At 39.4% G+C, this 20,411-nt stretch overlaps 1 protein-coding gene across 3 annotated transcripts in view; it reads right to left on the reverse strand.

Annotated features, from left to right (window-relative positions):
- Window positions 1–20,411, reverse strand: part of SRGAP1 (SLIT-ROBO Rho GTPase activating protein 1) — a 149,446-nt gene that overhangs the window by 53,796 nt on the left and 75,239 nt on the right. For all 3 annotated transcript variants that reach the window (XR_011091955.1, XM_068669320.1, XM_068669321.1), the window contains exons 3-4: window positions 18,790–18,952; window positions 8,186–8,248 (exon numbers count right to left, since the gene is read on the reverse strand). Coding sequence is in view for 2 of the 3 variants with exons in the window: in XM_068669320.1 (XP_068525421.1) it covers window positions 8,186–8,248; window positions 18,790–18,952 (226 nt within the window). In the remaining variant the exon portion in view is untranslated. The remainder of the gene's footprint in view (window positions 1–8,185; window positions 8,249–18,789; window positions 18,953–20,411) is intronic.

The raw sequence follows: 20,411 nt of genomic DNA on the forward strand, positions 1-20,411 counted from the left end.
TTTCAGCCTGCCTCGCTGTCAAGCGAAGGAGTGTAAGTGCATCGCTGCCGGCTCACCAAGAGGCTCAGAAGCCTCCACGCTGACTTCGCTAAGCTCGCATCACTGAAGAGCACTTCTTCCTCTTGCTGCCTGCTTACAGCACATGCTGCCAAATCCAGAGTACCCTGACTGAAAGTCAAGTTTGTGCGAGAATGACATGGTTCTTAGTACAAATGACTGCAGCACAACTAAAATGGAAAAAGAAGCCCTCCCTCTGGCACTATACTCAGGGCTGGACAACAGTCAGCGTGTCCTACCTGAGCCATGCTGATTTAGAAATCAGTATACACCATGTAGAGAGCAGTGATCAGTCTGTGCATTTTTCTCCTGTCTAGTTTGATATATTGATAGCACTGCTTAGCTCATGCACTGGTGACATCATTATTTTGCAAGCCTCTAGGGCAAGCTGAGAGCTCCAGTCTTTCTCATGATTTGCCAAAGTTTTTTAAGAACTGATAGTGCAGCAGCTAAACAAAAACTTGAAAAAGAATTAGACAGACACAAACAGAAAATAAATAGGAATAAACAAGGCTTCCAGGTATTTCAGTGCATACTTCATCAACAAATTAGCACATAATTTGCAGGCTAAATTGCATATATATTAATCTTTCCCTTAACATTATGCCCTCTTCTCTCCCAAGAATATTTAAAAGACTGCTAGATACTGTAAAAGACAGTAACAGGCTCACCTAATTCTTGAAAATAGTCTTACGGTATTAGGAGTTCTGAGAACCACAGATCTCAGATTTGTGGCCATGTAACAGATCCAAAGATCTGTTACTCAAATGACAAATTCTCTGATGAAGTAAGCAATGTAGACTCTCAGATGCCCACCAAACTGTTGAACTGATAGACTATCCTGTGAGAGCATCCATCAATGAACTGACTTTAATTAGTCCCCCAAAGTGCTTATTGATCAGCTATCAAGTATACATTGAAAAGACAGCAAGGTTGTAATGTTGCAGATGCTGAACTGCCATCATGATGGATATGCTGCACTTTTCTGCTGTACTGAACAAGCATTGTTAAATACATACAAATCCCTTTCTAAAATCAAAACGGGAGTTCATCTCCTGCTAATTTAGCAGGTCTGTTATTGCAGATGCAATGATGTAAAATATAGATTTCTGACAGATAACTAAGTCATACTATAAGCAGTTGGAAAAGATCATGCTGTACAAACTATGCACCCTCTTGTAGGTGACAGACTGCACTTAGTGGTAGCAACTTTCATCATTTGTAAGAGCTCAGTAAGTGGGCTCAGGGTAGGACACAGCACTTACCACAGTGAAAGGAACATTGGAGTCATCACTTAGATAATTATTTTATTTAAACCCACAATCATTATTGGGGTAAATCCATCAAAAAGACAGCAATTAATGCTGAACTTCTGTGGGCTACAAGAGAGGCACATTCCTGTAGCAAGGCTCTAGCTTCCATTTTCTACAAGCAAACTACTTTTCTAGAAAAAATCTTAACCCAAAGTATTAAGAGAATGCTACAAAGAGAAAATATATTGCAGTTATCTTGTGTTTGTCAAAGGAACATGCTTTATTTGTATAATAAAACTGCATAATTAATAGCTTTTTCACAGTGCTTTTTCAGGAAATAATCATTTAATGGAGCAGAAGTTCATTCGAGTTGGAATTAGTGAGTGTAAATTGTTTCGGAATTGTCTCTGGTAAGTAGTGAGCTCCTATCAGAAACTGCAGTTGCAAGGGATTAATTACATTAGGTTAGCTGGTGCTTTCCCCAATAAATAAGTAATATCTTATACCAACTCCACTACATCATTGGACTTTAGCAGTTAAGCAGGCTTAGTATTAGCTGTTTTTGTCATCTTTTTCACTTCCAAGCCAGCCTCTGATGTGTTTCCAGGAGTAGACTCTGATATACGATTACCAATACAGAATTACTGAATCAGATTTCACCAGCTCTCAGATCTCTGATATACTACAATAAATTGGACCTAAGTTTTCTACAGAGAATCTAGATTCTATGCTATTTCAGTAAAGTAAGAAAATCTGACTGTAACTACCCTTAGAAATTAGACAACTAAAATTTTAAAGAGTGAGATAAAGCAACTGAAAAATGCAAGTGGCCCAGCAGACCTAGTCTTATTTAATATTAAATTGTTTGCTTTAGACTGTCCTTATTTTCACTTTTCTGCAAGCCTTACAATTGTATTGCTTGGGAAAAGCAAGATGACAGAGGGTGAAATTTGGAAAACTAAGTAGTAGACATGAGGATGTATTTTTATGATGTTTGAAAAAAATCCTGCTCCTTGCTATACTCAGTGGATTTTATCATGGTCAACTTCTGCAAAATGGAGCACACACACACACAAAAAGATATTACAAATGCAGATTAACAGACTGACTAGACTGTCACTTGTCAATTCTTCAGTTACTTTAGATCTGCTTTGATGGTGGAAAGTATCTACAGTTCTGCTTGCTTACACTCAGAGCATGCTTTCAAGCTCCTATTCCAAAAAGTAAGAGGCAGAGATTTTGCATGAGATATATACAAGGCAGCTAAATACCTTTCACATTTCTAAATGTCACTAAATATTGGAGATGATTCACCTTAGTGCTCCTACCTAATGAACTCTTTTATAGGCCTTTCTGACTCTTGAGCAAAACAGCTCAGAAAAACAAAAAACTAGAATGGTACAGGGCCAAAGGGAAGAGGAGAGCACTGTTCTCAGTCAGTGAACCTCTAAGATCTTATCTTCCTTCACTGATTCCAGTCTGATGTGTAATAAATCCAGTCAGGTAAGTATAGGTGTATAATTCATACACTGAAGTTGTACCAGTCCAGGCATACCACTCCCCAGGTCTAGCAGCCTGTCTTCAAAAGTATCTCTAAAGCAGTTGGCACTGTCATGGTTGCTTTGCTCAGTGTTCACTTCAGTTCCTACCACTTTCCTGTTTTTATTCTTGTGGCTCTCAACTCCTTTCTTTTGAACTTTTCATTTATAGTTCCCCATTTGATCATTCTGTTTTACTTAGCCTCTCTTCTGAAGGAGGAGTGGACGTTAGTAATTTCTCCTTAAAAGGAAGAAATGTCATGAACAGTAGATGTAGGACTCATAAGAAAACCCTCAATGGATCTTTCTTCCAAGTACTTTTTTCCAGTGTTTCCACGTAAGGTCAGAGCCATAGACAGTACTGAAAGATATGAGTATACATGGGCCAGAATTATAAATGCATCTGATTATGTTTTCAGTCTTGCTCTCTTTTCTTTTCCTAATTGCTTCTGACAGCTGATCCCCCCACTCTTTAAAGTTGCATGGTATATTTTCCTAGAATTATCTACTACTGACTGTTACCAGTCAGTTAAAGTTCAACATGTTGTATTTATGTGAAATGCCTTTTTCCCTCCAATGTCCACTCATTACTCCCCATCACCACACACACACTCAGAGGTCATTTACGAATATGCCCTGACTCCTAAAGAACTTCAGTGGAGACTTCCCTGCACTGCAAGAAAAGACTATGCCTACCCACTGTTTCCTATCATGCCCTATTACTCAGATGTTATCGATATTTTGTAATACTTGATCTGATATTACAAGATATGGTAGCTTTCAAGAGAAATGTAAGAAGAGTTTGGGGAGCCTTCTCTGTAGCAAGGAGGATCAATGGTAAGATCAATAATTTATTTGCTCATTCAATCAACATGTAAAAAGATCTCTAAATCTCTCAGTTTGCAAAAAACATCGACACAAACCTCTACAGTTTTCAGTTTGATCAACATTTTTTCTGGAATTGTCAGGAAAAACCCTTCAACCTGTGACCTCACACAACTAAATGGGCTTTTATTTCTTCATCTCTGCTTACTCAAAAGGAACACCTTGCTCTAGTTTCAACAGCTTATATCCTTATGTAAAACATGGGACTAATTTCTAGCCTACACTGGCTGAAAGAGTAATAGGGAGAGGATAGGAGTAAGATGAATGCACAGTAGCTGGGATGTTGCAGACCTGAAAATACTGATTGTCTGGCACAGCCAAGGAGAAACCATGCATAATTAAAAGTACTTGCCACTTATAATTTACTGAACTTGCAAAGATACAGACAGAAACTTATCTATTTGATTATTTTTAGTGAATACAAGCTGAACTACTCTCAGGGAATAAACAGAAGACCTATTATACACATCTCCTATTTTCAGGATAATTCCTAGTGATGCAAATGGGTAAAAGAAGGAGTTACATAAAGTGTAAGCAAGGCAAAAGATCTCTTAATGGAGTGATTTTTTAAAGAACGGGCATTTAATATTCTAAAATGTCTGACTTTATTTTTTTGGACATTTCACTGCAGTTCTGAGCTTCTCCACATTCAATATGCAGCCAAATAGCTTTGCTGTCTCTCAAAAAGCAGAGATTCAGACTTCCATGGTCTTAAAAATATATCTGCGCAGAAAGAGGTTTTTTAATTGGAAACCGTCAGACTGCATTCTTAGTGAAAGGTGGCAAGTCTCTTCAACTCCTCAGGGCTTTATTTTTTTCTTCTCTTGGAACAGTTTCTCCTTTGCAAAATCTATAGCACTACTTATTGATTTGAAGAATTTGATTTAAAAACCATCAACACCAACGGACAAAAGTCCCTAACTAGAGCAGTAGTTAGATCTGATCCTATGAACAGGTTAAAAAGGATTTTCTGAGGCAGAAGTGAAGCTTGAATTTTCAGAGAAGGGTCCTGAAATTACCTTTTATTTCTGACACCGGCTGTGATACAGATGACTAGGACACTTGATGCAGCACTATCACCAGAACAAAGTCAGTTATTATTCTGATACTTAGTAGGTTGTGTCTGAATTCATCCATTAAAAATATCTGGATCAAATCAGTAGCAATTAATTTAAACATCCCATTTACTCTGTATCATTCTAATTGGTTTTGAGGTACCTTGTGCTTGAAAAATCTGAATGCAGATTGGGTAAGGCCTGATGTCTGGCTAGAGATGGGTGGTAAAACCTCTCATCATATGGGTTTGGAACAATTACTTAATCCAGCCCTTCATCCCAAAACATTAGGGAAATCTAGGCACATAATGTCTTACATCTTGTTGGTGGAGCGTAGAACATGATGCTTGCATGAAAGAGGTATTGTGGAGCTGCAAAAATACTTAAATACTTGTGTGTCTGCATACATCTGCCTAAGGGACCCAATGCTTATCTGAGAAGTTCAAGGAGTAACAAATAAAACATTCAACTTCTTTATAAAGACTATACCCGTGCCTCAAAACAAGTCCTTCTCCTTATTTTAGCTTTTAATGATTTTAATACTCTCATTCTTTTCAGTGCATTTTTGTAATTTTTTTAATTTTTTTTTTTTAAATTCTGGAAGGTGACCTTATTTTACAGATCTTTCTTGTAAAATAAAGGATGATGCCATAAGCAGTAAGCAGATTATTAAACCCATTCATGCACATACTCAGTGTGTTTAGAAACTGATATTTGGCCTCTCACATGGAGGCTTTAGGGGTATTTAAACTCCAGTAAGGCTTTACATTTTAGCAGTTACATTTCATGAAAGTACCATTCTTTCAAAAACCAGAGTAGATTAACAGGGAGAGACTTCAGTTTTTTACTGACTTGAAATTCATTTGATTTCTTTTGGACACAAAGATTTACTTCACAACAGTAAGACTGAAATTAATCTTACTGTTTTGTTGTTGTTGTTTGTTTGTTTGCTTTTTTTTTTTCCCATAAATCACGGGAAAAGCAGAAAGATGACTTTTCCCTTTTGTAAATGACTGAGAAACATGCCTCCTGGAGTTAAAAAATGTAGATACTTGTTTATGTGAAGCCACTATGATATGATCTTATTCTGTAAACAGTAAATGTTACACAGAATTAAAAACCTATGTATGAGGTGTTCATCTGTCTAGGTATCTTTCTACCTTTATGTACACCAGGATATATGTTACACAGATAAGCTGATGATCATTCTAAGGCTGCAAGTAGTGGAGCAGGTGCTATTCTGCACCATATTGTCACTTTACTAAGTGTGGCTTGTTTCTGGGTAAATATGGGCACCTACAGCTGATAAAGTCCTTTGCAATCAATGAAAAACTGGACAGCAGAGTTATCGGTGTAGTTAATTTCATCTGAAGCACGTGATCAGCTGAAGGGTTCTGATCAGGTGAAGGGTTCTGATCTCCCCATATTAGATTTCCAGCACCTGTAACTGGAACGCAGACAGCAGGCTAGGATATTTGTACCTACATTGCAGGTGCCTAAAAATTAGGTGGTTTATTTCATCCCCCCCAAAATATTGTACAGCAGTAATTTAATTTAAATGGTGCATATATTCTGTATTCTATCAGCTTAAAAAACCTTCCTAGTTATCAAAAATTTTGAATTCTGAGAAATGAAGGGGCACTCACTGGAGGGCATAACATAGAAGTTCGTATCTGAATAAACTTCTGCAGCTCTTAGTGGGAAGACATAAACACTAATGTGATGAAAAAGAATGAAAATACTAAAGCTCAGTCCTGTGGATTTTCACTGGTGATTCAGACAAGTATTTCAGCACAGGCTTCAGTGTTTTCCTATCCTGGGAGCACAGGCACTAATCCTGCACCTCACTGGGCTCTCGAGTTACATAACTGTTTAATTGGAACAAGGCTGTATCTTCAGGGCTTACTCATCACTGAAGTCCTGCTTGTGCAATTGCTCCTACAGTCACTGATTCCCTGCAGCTGTGTGAATTGTCTGAGGCTATCACTACTTTAGAGCAGCCGATCCCAGCATATTTAAGAGACTACAGGCCTGAGGCAACAAGCTTTTGCAGTATCATGTTTTACAAAATCAGCGGTGATTTCAGGAAAAAAAATTAAGAAAAGCCCTCAAAAAAAAGAGAAAAAAAAGTTTTAGGCAGGTTTTAGGAACTTGCATCCTTAACTACAATCCAAAAGAATCTAGGGCAGTGATACAGGTCTACATTTATTTGGAATTCTTTTTCGCCACCCAAGTTGTTCTTGAGTTCAAATGCTCTTCAACCCATCTGCAGATGGTGCACAATTTTCCTAGGTCAAAATAAAAACAGATGAGACACAAGTAATGCTTGACTGATCTCAGTGTGAGGAGAGCTGGTCTCTGATGTCTTCCTAAACTTCCTTAAAATCACAAATTGTTTCTCGACATAAATATTTTGTTGTTTTTTTACTGCTGTTGTTGGGTTTTGTTTTTCTGGTCCCCCAAATATTGAGGATAGGGAAGGGAGCAGTCTAGGGACTGTTATGTAAGGTATCTGGGTGTAGAACTTTCATCTCTTTCAGATACAAGATAAAATTTAGACGTACTACTTGCTCAACCAGCAGGAATCAACAGACTTGTAGGAGGTGGATCTCACCAGTTCCTTTTCATTGCAGAGCTATGTTTAAACAAAACAAAACAAAAAGTAATTCTCACTTGGTTCTTTCTTAGAAAATATTGTTGGTACCTGTCCCCAGAACATTTTGAGAGATGGCTTTCAGGCAGACAGGATCTCATCCTGCAGTAATGAGATAAGTAGATGAGTTTCGAAGAGGAAAAGAAGTTCAGACTTCTTCTCTTTCAGAATTTCCAAACAGTTAGCAGAAGCTTGCCAGAATGCTCTATGTTTTGTTTTTTCTCTTCCTGACCTTTCAGAATGGTATGGAAAGCCTATACAACCTTCCATTTTTCTTTTCATTATTTACTTTTCAAGGATATGGCAGTACACATAGGAAATGTTTAGACACCACTGCACTGGATCTGCAAGCAACTATGACTTTTACTGAGTCTAGTCAATGATTCGAACGAAGTAGATGGCAACACTGGCAAAAAATAAAAAAGGCAGAAAAGCTTTGCTCTGGTAAGGTCTGAGTAGAAATGCCTTATTAATAACCAACAAAAATGATGAGAAACTGGTTTAGCATAGTCTGGGGGGAGAAAGGTTTGAAAGTAGAGAGTAATCCTGAAAGTATTAGTGTACGTATTCTAAACAAGTGAGTGGAGTGGTCTTTCCAAAAGAGATAATTTGGCCTCGTGTAAAGAGACAAAAATAAGAACCTCCACTGGGGGTAACTTGGTAGATAAAAGGATACTTAAAGCTTATAGAAGAAGTCTGATATGGAATTTGTATAAGATAAGCTAAGTAAGCAACTGTACTTACCGTGTAAAGCTCATTAAGAACTTTCATTAAGTCTTCATGAAGCTGAAATGCAATCTCTTTGCTCTGTAATTAAAAAGAAATCATTAGAAAAAGGCACGCAAAAACTCTAACATACTATTTGTATTAATTGCTCGTCCTAGATAGTGAATGCAATGCAGCTTGCAAAGACAACATTCTGTCGGAATTACAGTGCACTAAAAATAATCATTTGGGAAGGCAGAGGTAGACAGACAACATCTGGACAGAACACTTATAAAAGGAAACTCAGAAGTAGTTTAAGAGGGAGATTCTCATGAAGCATTGGGAAATTAGGTGCCAACAGAAAGGGCGAAGGTCAGGATTAATGTTACAAGCCTTTTTAACGGTACAAACTGTGTACTGTCTTGCAACTGCTACGGTATATACATAAACTAAACCACGTGGAATATAAAATTCTAGATGGACGTCCCTCACAATTTCAGATCTAGAATAGTCTTTGTTTCTCAGCACATGCAACTATCTAAATATTTATGCAAGAAATAATTGTGGCTCCTCTTTGAAACAGATACTCAACTACATAATACTCCACAGAGTGGGCTGCTGAAACAGCTTTGTTTAGCTTTTCTGGACTCTGGCTTTACTTTCATTCTGACCCAGAAAAAAAAGAAATACTTGGCAGTGGTTATTACAGAAATCAAGTATGTCAAAATAAGAGTATTTAACTGGAGTCTCATTCAAATATATTCCTTTGTTAGTTGACCATAGCAGTTTAATCAGATGAAAATTGTGGCAACTGTGCAAGAGTTGAAGGCATTTGTACCACAGCCGTTGGAAAACAACTATAGAATAGAACTACAGGATTTGGCAAAAAGCCTGGCTACATTTCTTCTGCAATGTGTACGATCATAACATACATTCTGGAGATGTCAGCTTTTTTTTTCTTTTTCTGTGAATATATTGATAATTAGCCCAGCGTCTAAAAACGCCAACTTCATAATAGATAATGGCCTTAGCTATGAGAAGTACTTTGTATTTGTACAGGAGCCAAAGGAAAGTCTTCTGGGGCAATTTATCTCCAAGGCTGCTAACACATACTTGGCCATCTCTAAAACACCTGCAGGAATAATGGTTTCTGAATGAGAATTTCCAGTGCAACACCCACATACGAGAAGGAACCACAGCACACATCCCACCCACTATGTCTCTCAGAAGGATGAAACCAACACATCAGTAGCTGGAACAGAACACTTTGCATATTTTCTTCCTGTCCCTACTATCATACCCCTAACTCTGGGCAGTATTTAAGGAATGTGCCCTACCACTTATCAGCATTCATTCCAATCCTTACATGCAAGATGATTTGTAACTGACAGGAAACTAGAAATATAATCACAGAATCACAGAATAGCTTGGGTTGGAAGGGACCTTAAAACCCACCCAGCTCCAACCCCCTGCCATGGGGGTTGCCCCAAACCCCATCTAGCCTGGCCTTGAGCACCTCCAGGGATGGGGCACCCACAGCTGCTCTGGGCAGCCTGTGCCAGGGCCTCACCACCCTCTGAGTGAAGGATGTCCTCCTTATATCTAATCTAAATCTCCTCTCTTTCAGTTTAAGGCCATTACCTCTTGTCCTATCACTGCACCCCCTGACAAGAAGTCCCTTCCCAGCTTTCCTGCAGGCCCCCTTTAGGTACAGGCAGGCCACTGTAAGGTCTCCATGGAGCCTTCTCTTCTCCAGGCTGAACAACCCCAGCTCCCTCAGCCTGTCTCCACAGGAGAGGTGCTCCAGCCCTCTGATCAGCTCTGTGGCCCTCCTCTGGGGCCTAATATTTCCACCCCACATCTGACGTTCTGATATTTCCACGTCCTTCTTGTTATGGAGGCCCCAGGACTGAACACAGGGCTCCAGGTGATGTCTCACAAGGGCAGAGCAGAGGGGGACAATCACCTCCCTCACCCTGCTGGCCACACTGCTTTTGGTGCAGCCCAGGATGTGGATAGCTTTCAGGGCTGCAAACAAACTTATAAAAGTCTGGTATTTTTTCAAGAGCTATGCTCTGCCACTCCAGTAGCTAGAAAACAATTCTTATCACTTCAATTTCTTTACAAATATCACATTATTTTTATCTAATGCTAAGGACAAAAAAAAAATCAAATGCATAGCAGTGCATAGACTGCATGTGAAGAATTGCAAAGGACTGGAGAAGGATTGAAGATTTGCAAACTGCTGTAGGGAAACCCAGTAAAAGCTTTAACCAAAACTCTGAATTGCTTTTCATTGCTTTTCATTGCTTTACATTGGCACCCTGCCTTCAAAAAAGTCAGCAGTGCAGCTCTGACACAGCTTACACATCTCCTAAAAGATCCAAGAACTGGAGGCCACCTGTTTTCTCTTGGAAAGCTGCTTCCATACTGTTGAATACGAGCAGTCTACTTTTTAAATCATTTTAGCAGAAAGAAGTACAAAACATACAAAGGAGATGGTAGACATTACAACTGTTAGATGACAACATACACACATGGGAAAAAACTGTAGAGATGAAGTCCAGCTCCAAGCAATTTATCCCTTTCAACTGCTGGTCGCTGCGATCTCAAAGCTGACGACAGCACAAGCCCTGAATACACCAAGGTTGGTTTTAAGGCAGCACGACTTAACGAGGTAGCACAAAAGTTGCCTTTTTTTTTTCAGAAAGTGAGACCGAAAAGACGATTTTCTTTATACCCTTCACAGATTCTTTTGTGTAGAAAACAAAACAAAACAAAACAAAGCAATTGTGAAAGGGTTTTATGTTCAAGAACCAACACATTTTACATTAGCATTTAGAATCAAGAAATACTGACTTTGAGTGGCTAGCGATATGGCTTTTAGTGTGCAATGTATAGTGCGGTAGAGCAGCAGATAAGGAGTGCATTTATTTTCAGTGGCTAATGGCTCTCCTATTTCTCTTTGATGCTACCTATTCTCTGCAGTAGTTCAACATGTCTGAGCAGTGTGCTCCTCTAGGAGCCTCTCTGCAGGGGAGCCAAACAGCAGAATGTTTTGAACACACATTTTCCTGGAGCTAAGCTGATAGCTCTAGTCAGGCCATTAAAACCTGAGAAACAATCAGCGAGATACTTCCCTATTCCCTATGTCCTAGAGAAATGTATTAGCATCTATTAACGAAAGAACATAGAACGTACTAAAAATGTTAGAGTACATGTAAACTCTTCCTAAAAATAATGCATTTTTAACTAATCTGGTTCAAAGCATGAAGAGCCAATTTGAAGAAACTGTCACTGGAATTTAAGAGTTCTTTTTGTTTTGTTTTTTAACCTAAATTAATGGTAGGATAGATCATGGCTGCGTACTTAAACACACCTTTTGGTATATCATGGAATAGCCTGGGTTGGAAAGGACCTTAAGGACCACCCAGTCCCAACCCCATGCCATGGGCAGGGACACCTCCCACTAAACCAAAGCCCCATCCAGCCTTGAACACCTCCAGGGATGGGGCATCCACAACTGCTGTGGGCAATCTGTACCACTGCCTCGTCACCCTCCGAGTAAATAATATCCTTCTAACATCTAATCTAAACCTACCCCCTTTTAGTTTAAAACCATTCTCCCTTGTCCTATCACTATCTGCCTGAGTAAAAAGTCACCCTCTGTATTTTTAAGTGCCCCTTTTAAGAACTGAAATGCCGCAATGAGGTCTTCCCAGAGCCTTCTCTTCTCTGGGCTGAACATCCCAAGTTCATCCATCTGTAGTTCCCTGGGTCCTCCTTTCTTGTCTTTTTAAAAATGGGAGTGATGTTTCCCTTTTTCCTGTCACCAGGGACTTTGCTTCACTGCCATGACTTTTCTAATATGATGGCGAGAGGCTTGGCAATTGAACCAGCCAATTCCTTCAGGATACTGGGATGCATGTCATTGGTCCCCATAGACTTGTACTTGTTCAGTTTCACCAGAAAGCTCTAAGAAAAGCGTTATTAAAGAGTTACCAGCTCTGACCAGTTGTTCTGTCCCTAAGAGGGACAATGGGCTTTGCCAAGCCCATTGTTGCATGAGAGGGGACTTACCAGGGGACAGCGTTTGCCTGTTTCAGAGCCTTGCTAAGAGCTCTCACAGAGTTTCACAGAGTTGAAAGCATTTGCAGTCCAACGTTTGCCTGTTTCAGAGCCCTGCCAAGGACTTTCACTGAGAGCTTCACAAAGTTGAACGTATTTAATGAGGTGACAGATACAACAAATTTGGAATTGCCATTGATAAATACACTGCAATGGTGATAACACAAGATAATAGTGCTAGCAAAATGCTATCCCAGGTATTTCTCACCAAAGAGGGAAGGCACCCAAGGTTTCCCTGTCTTGGTGGAGGAGAAAAGGGCACAGCGTCTTCTAGGTTTCCCATTTCTTCTTTCCAACCCCAGCTCTTCTTTTTTCCTCACTCTAACTTCATCTTCTCTCTCTTTTTTTTTTTTTCTTTTTTATTCTCCTGTATGTTTACACCAACTCCTTTTTTTTTTTTTTTTTTTTTTTTTAAATATCCTATCCTTATCCATTCCCTCCCTAGGGTGATGTTTACCATGATTTGAGTGAGGGGTTATAGTCATACATGTTTAGCACATACTTCATTAAGCTCATTATCATATTCAGGGTTGTGAACTTTAATATTCATTTTACAGAAGAAAAAGGTTTCACTTAGGCACCATGGCCCTCAAGTTTCTGTTCTGCTGTAAGAACAGGGTCATCCTGCCAACACAAAAGTCCCTCCTTCAGCAACCTCTCATACCAAGCTCGTGGACAAAGTTTGTAAGCGAGATAAACAAGAACAAGCTGCTCAATTCCCCTTTGCCCAAGGCTGGTGCTTATCAGTGATACTAACAAGTTGGTCCATTCTCCAAACCCATACTCCTCCAGATCGTGAACTCAACCAAGGCATGGTTGCTGCAGCCCAGACTGCCTCCAGTCTGAACCTCTTTAACGAGTTCCTCCTCACTGGTGAGCACCAGGTCCAGTAACACCTCTCCTCTGGTCAGTTTTTCCAGCAAGTTATCCTCAATGATCTCCAGGAGTCTCCTGGATCACTTACAGCCTGCTGTTTTGCTTTCCCAACAGACATCTGGAGCAGAAATGCTCAACTTTAAACACATCAGTGGCCCTCCTGATGTTATCAAGGTTTGTGTTTATGGGTTAATGCTGGATAAACTTAAAATTTTACTCCACATTAATCCCCTTTCAGTGAAGTCTGTAAGAATTTTCCGTCCATTTTAGAAAGAGTGTAATTGGGCACCCAAAGTTTACTCATCTGTTTTTTTTATTGAAATTTTAGGCAGTCAAGTTGTTCCTGGAACTCTTTGGTGTCTGTATTTAGCACACACAATGCTACTATCAGTTGCATCATTTAGGGAAAATATTCTGTGACTGCTTCTTTTAAATGAGCTTGCTGCTGGTCCCCGGGGGAAGTGATATGCAAACCGTTGCTTAGAAGAAGCTTCCATGAGCTGCTGTGACACTGACATAGCCAGTGTGTGACAGTAACATTCTGTCCCAGATTTGCCAGTTTATAGCAACAAATTGCTTTGCTATCCTTTTAAACCTCTAAACATTTAAGAAAATGATGTGAAAAGTCGCTCTCTATGCCACAATTTTTATAACTTCCAAAGAGATTTGGCAAGTAGTCACAGTCCCTGTTAATAGCCAGATTATGGAACTAAAATATTTATTGTGCTTGGCTTCTCCAGCATCTTTTACTGTAAACACTGGAAGATATGTTCATCTTGCCTCGTTATGGTTTCTGTCCAAAGAAAATACATTTTTATAAATTATAAATATACAAATCTGCTTAAGGATTTTGTGGTTATGTGTTTATAGAGTTGATTATTAATGCTGGGGTAACCAGAATCACTGCATGAAATGTTCTGCATAATACTTTTTCCTTCTGCTTGACATTTTTCCTTATTGCTTTATTCTTTAATTGTCCCCATGAGGCCATCTACCCCATCTGCCTGAAGAGACGTGCAAGCATGCAAGGTTTGAACTCTGCTACTTTCTGTTTGTAATTTTATGTGCAACAATAAGGCCAGGCATGAACAGCAATCTGTACTGCTTTTATATGCCAGCAACTGAGAAAAAGATGAGCTTAAGTGCCTCCCTGATAGTATGAGGCCTGGCATAATACAATCAGGTAAATGCCTTAAAATCTCTGAACTAGATCGTATCCTTGTCCTGCGTTTAGTACATTTAAACAGAAGCTGGATCCTGACCCCTGTAAAAAAGAATGACAAATTGCTCCCAGGAGAACAAAAATAATGAGTATCCAAATATTAAGTGGATCAGCCCAGACAAGCAAGCCATGAACAGGTGTGTGAATACAATTTGTTTTGGCCCATTAGAACACGTAAACTGGAACCTATAAAAAAAATTCACCAGAATAACCCAAATGTTAGGACAGATGTAAATAAGCACAGAAAGGAAGAACCAGAATGAGAAAGAACACTGCACGGATCAGGAGTAACAGAGAGCAAGCCAAGGGAAGGCACAAAGACCAAGGGGCAGAGACATCCCTACATTTCATACAGACCAACATTGGGTATCACACGCATCTTTTTCAGAAGGCCTAGAGAAAGGGGTTGCTACACGTATCAGGCACGAACAGGAAAGGGAACAAAACAATACTCTACTGTGAAGCATGGCCAGGAAATGAAGATATTGTTTGATATTTTCATTACCAGAAGTCCAGCTGGAGCCAGTCTTGGGATAGGATATAAAGAGTATATGTCCAGAAAATGTTCTTACTTCATGGAAAAGTTTCATTTGAGGACTTGTGTGGCCACCAGCCAGCTGAATAAAGCCAGTAAAGGCTACCATTGAGAAGTAGAATGGGCAGTGTTGTCCTTGGGGGGCAGGAGGGAAGGGTGTGTGTGTGTGTGTGCAGAATGAGCCAAGAAACTCAGAGTGACTTTGCTGTTGTCAATCTGCAACTTGTCTGTGAGCAATAAAGAGGGCAATCCACCCTGAGGCACCTTCCCTTTCTGCAGCAGGCAACTTGGGGGTTTGGAACAAAATGATGAAGACCTTATTGTTCTCTACAACTACATGACAGGAAGCTGTTGGGGGCTGGGGGTTGGCCTCTTCTCACAGGACTAGAGGGAATGGCCTCAAGTTGTGCCAGGGGAGGTTCAGGTTGGAAATTAGGAGACATTTCTTCTCAGAAAGAGCAGTCAGGCACTGGAGTTTGTTGCCCAGGGAGGTGGTGGAGTCACCATTCCTGGGAGTGTTTAAGGAAAGGTTGGACCTGGTGCTTAGGAACCTGGTTCAGTAGGTGACAGTGGTGGTAGGGTGATGGTTGGACCAGATGATCTTGGAGGGCTTCTGTGATTCTGTGAGATCACCTCTGAGCCAGATTTGATGTAGTTACTCTCCCGACCTGGAAAGGGGACCTAAAGCACCTCCAAAGATGCAGAAGCTGCCAGTGTTGCAGGACCAGGGAAGAACTAAAACAAGGTGGTAACAGGGATGCATAACACTATTAGGTTAATAAAGTGGTAGACATATAATTTACTAACTTAATTATTGAATACAGAGAAGCTTTATTAGCTGGTATTTGGAAATTACTTTGAAAGACATTAAGTGCTCCTATGTGCAGTGCTATGAGAACAAATGTTACATGGGTGTATTTCTGTTTTTGACCACAGACTGCCGTAAGGTATTGAGCACACACTTGTCAGTCTTTATTTTTTAAAACTTCATATTTAAGATTTATGTTCTTATTCTCTACATTTATTACTTAGAGAGAGAGTACATCTTTCAGAGAACACTATGATGAGATTCCAATGTATGAGTATCTGCAGGATATTGTTTGTGTCTTATTTAATCTAAAATCTCTGAACAGTGAACAAATCCCATATGCTTTCATAGGGACAAAACCCACAGAGATTGATTAAAATTTTCTCTGACAGGATTTTATTACAAACCCAGTCTTTTTAAAATATAACCTACAGACAGTGACAGAAATTGGTTAAATATTCTACTCGACATTTACAGTTCTCCAACAACTTTATCATTTTCTCTAGGGAAAACACAGTTTTGATGGAGGGGAGTGTTGGATGTCTCCTTTCTCATTCTAAGCCCATCTCCTATTTGCTCCTCTGACCTCTGCCTGCAAGGTGGACTGCAGTACAGGACACGTGCATTTTGCACCCCATCTCTCTCTGTTCCCCAGTGGATGCCCATTAAGCAGTCCTGAGATGTGAGGCATCTTGAGTTAGATTGCTCATTCATATCTGACAGAAATTATGGTTGAAGCTGCCCATTTGGGCTAAACATAAATGTAGACATCTTATGTTCTTCATGAATAAAACAAGACAATTTGCTAACAGCTTTACTTCCTGCACTGGTCTTGGTTTTCTCTCTGTCCAACGTGGCTCACCTCATTTTATATCTCCCTTCCCTTTTACCCAGAGCTGGAGCTTCATCCTCACTCAGTTCTGCACCTGGGGACTAACAGCAAATACCTCACCTCACAAGCACTCTGCAGCAAGCACTACAGCGAGAGTTGTGTACACCATGAGTCAGTGGAAATACCATCATCCTCCAACTACTGTTAATTCCTGACAGAATGATGTCCCAAAAATAAATGCTTAAAATTAATACTGGTGAACGACCACTGCAACATCGATGCTACAAGCTCATAAAGCTCATTTACACTACTCCAAGGTGCCATGTGTCTCCTTGTTACCGTCCCCTTCACATCATGGGGTCTTGCTCAGGTCCTTTCATGCATCCTTTAGGGAGCAAACTCTGCCTGTGCTCCAAGCTAACTAATAGCTGCTTGATGTGACAGTATCACACTGAGTGATAACCAGAAAACCCTGCCAAAATGTAGTAATATGGTTGTTTAGGATCTTCTTTCCACTAATGTGACCTTTGGGTTATGCATACATAATTTCCTTTCTCTTATTTTACCTGTAGAAAATCCAAATTAGGAATAAAATAACAAGAAAAGCTGTTTAGTCTTCTTCAATAAGCTTTGCAAGAATGAGAAATTCTGAAACATTACATTTTAGGCATGATATGGAGGAAACAGTAAAGTCTGTCAGGAAGATGTGACAATGTGCCTCCTGTTAATGCACTGAAAAGGTCCACATGTCTTCCTCCTAAAAAGTAGGCTGCAGCAATTCCCATTCGTAAATTATAGGTGAATAAAGGAGATATACTTCTCCATGGAAAACTTTAGATATTTTTGTACAGTGCCTCTGGAAAGAAGGGAAGCAAAAGCAAAAATTTCCAGTGGTAAAGATCTGAACTATGGGCCAGTCTAATAATGCAAATACAGCAAAAAAGAGATTCCTGAGCAACTAACATAAGCAACTGAGGAACTATTCCAGATTCATTAATGAAAAATTTCTATTGTTCCAAGCAGGTCTGAGACACCTCCACATAGACTCTACTTGAGCATTTTCAAATTGCTTTCCCCTTCATCTTTCCAACTTCCACAGTGATCTTCCTTATTAGCCGGTTTAGTGGTTGGTGAACTACAGTTTTATGCATCAAACACATCTTACACAAATGACTCACTACTGATTGAAGAACTATAAATTTTGATCCTATTACTGTCACAGGTTTTAATGCACACCAATAAAACTGATTCATGTTTTTACTTCTTTTCCTTCAACTACAACCAATGCACAACAACGAGGATTCTTCTTCCCACCCCATTGCTATCTGTCTAGGATTGTGGTCAGGTATACGTGAAATCAGTTCCTTATTTTGAAGTATTAACCTGCTACCCCTGCAGGAAATGCCATCACATTTAGTCACATACTTTAGATGCTGTAACCTTTTGGAACTCTTTTTTGTACTGAGTGTGACGTTTGCCAACCAGCATCCCGCTGTGACTGACGGATATGCATTTGTATTCTATTTTTGTTTCAGAAGTTTATAACAACAATGACTGCAAACACATTACATAGATCTCAAATTAAGACCGCCTCAGAGTGCATGCTTAGTCAAAGAGGGATTTATAAATTGTATGGGTTATGAAAACATGCAACAGACATGCACAAGCACAGACATGTACAGAGATAATGCTTAATGATCTAATAGACGTAGTTATGATATCAAAAGTGTACGTTTATATTTAATATTGGGAAAGAAAAGAAACTCCTTCAGGAGAATCACAGCATATGCTAGAATATGCTATGGCACTGCTGCAAGGTATGCACTTAATTTGGCTTGAATCACAGTTTTTCTGATGACAGAGTTATAATGAAATACTGTTTTTACAGATACTTCATTAATTCAATGTGACTATTTTGGGATTCCTAAGAGAAAACTGTTTTCTTTCCGCATGGGTAGACAAATGTGTTTTTGAGAGAAGAAGAGGCTTTTTTCTTTGCCACTTAGATATTTGCGATTCATTTCTTAAGGTCACCAGCATACACAGCAAGTTCCCAAACATTTCAGCGCTAAGGATTTGCTCTGTGAGAACAGTCATGAAGAATTTATAAGTGTGCTAAAACAGATTTTATGCTACGTGTGCTGAATCTTCTCCTCAAATGCTATTAAGACACATTCACCTCCCTCACGCATCTGAGAGGCACTCCCCGCTGGAGGAGGACTGACTGCAGGAGAGACATTACCTTCTTGAACATTCTGGTGGAGTCTTCGCTTATCTGCATGAAGCGCATGATCACGTTGTTCAGGTAGATATCACTCAACGTTGCGTGGTCTTTGCTTTCCCTTCTCACTTGGTTCAGGAGTAAGTACCAGCAATTCACTGGTGATAAGAGGTTCTGGTCTTTCCTGAGGAGGAGAGAGACATACATATCACATATAGAAATGGAAAAGTTACATAATTAACACAAACATCTCCCTGACATTTACACTTAGAGCTTTTTATGTAAAAATGACTGCTTCTGAACACTCAGTCTATCCATTCTTGGAATAACTCAGGTTAGGCAAGCTTCAGATGATTCGTTTAAGAAACATTTTACAAATCCCATGAGGCATAGATACAAAAATACAGAAAAAGCATAAGAATTTAGGACACTAACTGCAAGCCAGCCGAGAGCTTAAAAATCTTGCCACAAAGCTTGCAGCTGCTTACAGATTCAAAAGGCCATGGATACAATATTAATATAGTAATGATGTTTAATTTTTTGACATTAGAAATAAATAAGAACAGCAAGCGCATTCGAAATCCTTCATAAGCAAAATTGTAGGTGTGGCTGTTTCACAGTAATGGATTTGTGTAACTGCTATAAAATTATAGCAAACACAAGTATACATATGTCACAAGCATACATATTCTGTGATCAGCATTCGTAAATTCACAGCATTCATAAATACTCTGCTTCTGCCAGTCACAGATAGTTCAGTTACAAGACAAAGAGCAGGAAGGACATTTTCTATGATGGTACGGTTCTGAATTTCCTTTACAGAATTTTGTGCTGTAGATACAAGTGTTTAATGTTGCGAAAAGTGAAATCACAAACAACTTCTGATTTCTTTTACAAAAGCCAAACAAAAATACATGTAGCTGAACAGCTGTTTCACAGGCAACAAAAACCTTTTAAATTTAAAATATTATATTATTATAATTATTTTATTATTATAAAATATTATTATAAAATATGCCTTTTGATTTTACTGAAAGTTTAATTTCAAGTTTGTCTTGAAACTTCACGGTCTAGAAACTTGCTACTGTTTCTTTTTCCTGTGCAGGATTCTCATACAGTCAGAAAGATCAAGCGTGTGGAGATGAAACAGCCAGAGGTGGCAGTGAATTGAGGGAGAAACTCCTTCAGCTCTTGGTAAATTGTTCTAATAATTAACTATTCTCACTGTTAACAATATGCTCTTTAATTCATCACCTGATTGTCTGGCTTTAGCTTTTACCCCCAGAATCAAAGCAGCAATGAATGATTAACAGACAAAAGCCTTTTCTTGATCATTCTGTGGTGCAATGCTTTGCTATGAATCAGTAGTGCATAAAGGAAACTTCCCCATTTGGTCTGAGAGGGACATCTTGACAGAGTTACTCATACTGATGAGCTTCAGGGTCTTCTCACACAGCTCAGATAGTGGAAGAATCCCTGCAGAGCCGTGCCAGTATGAGTTGGTCCTCACTGCATGTCTCAAAGCCAATCCTACAGAAGCATTTACCAGGCCATCCTGCCTGTCCTGGGCAAAATGATAGGAACAGCAAGAGGACCACCTGTTTAAGTGACTTTTGCTATGATCTCCTCTCAAAACAATTGGA

This window comes from Anas acuta, chromosome 1, assembly GCF_963932015.1.
Source record: "Anas acuta chromosome 1, bAnaAcu1.1, whole genome shotgun sequence".
In the NCBI taxonomy this organism is placed as follows: domain Eukaryota; kingdom Metazoa; phylum Chordata; class Aves; order Anseriformes; family Anatidae; genus Anas; species Anas acuta.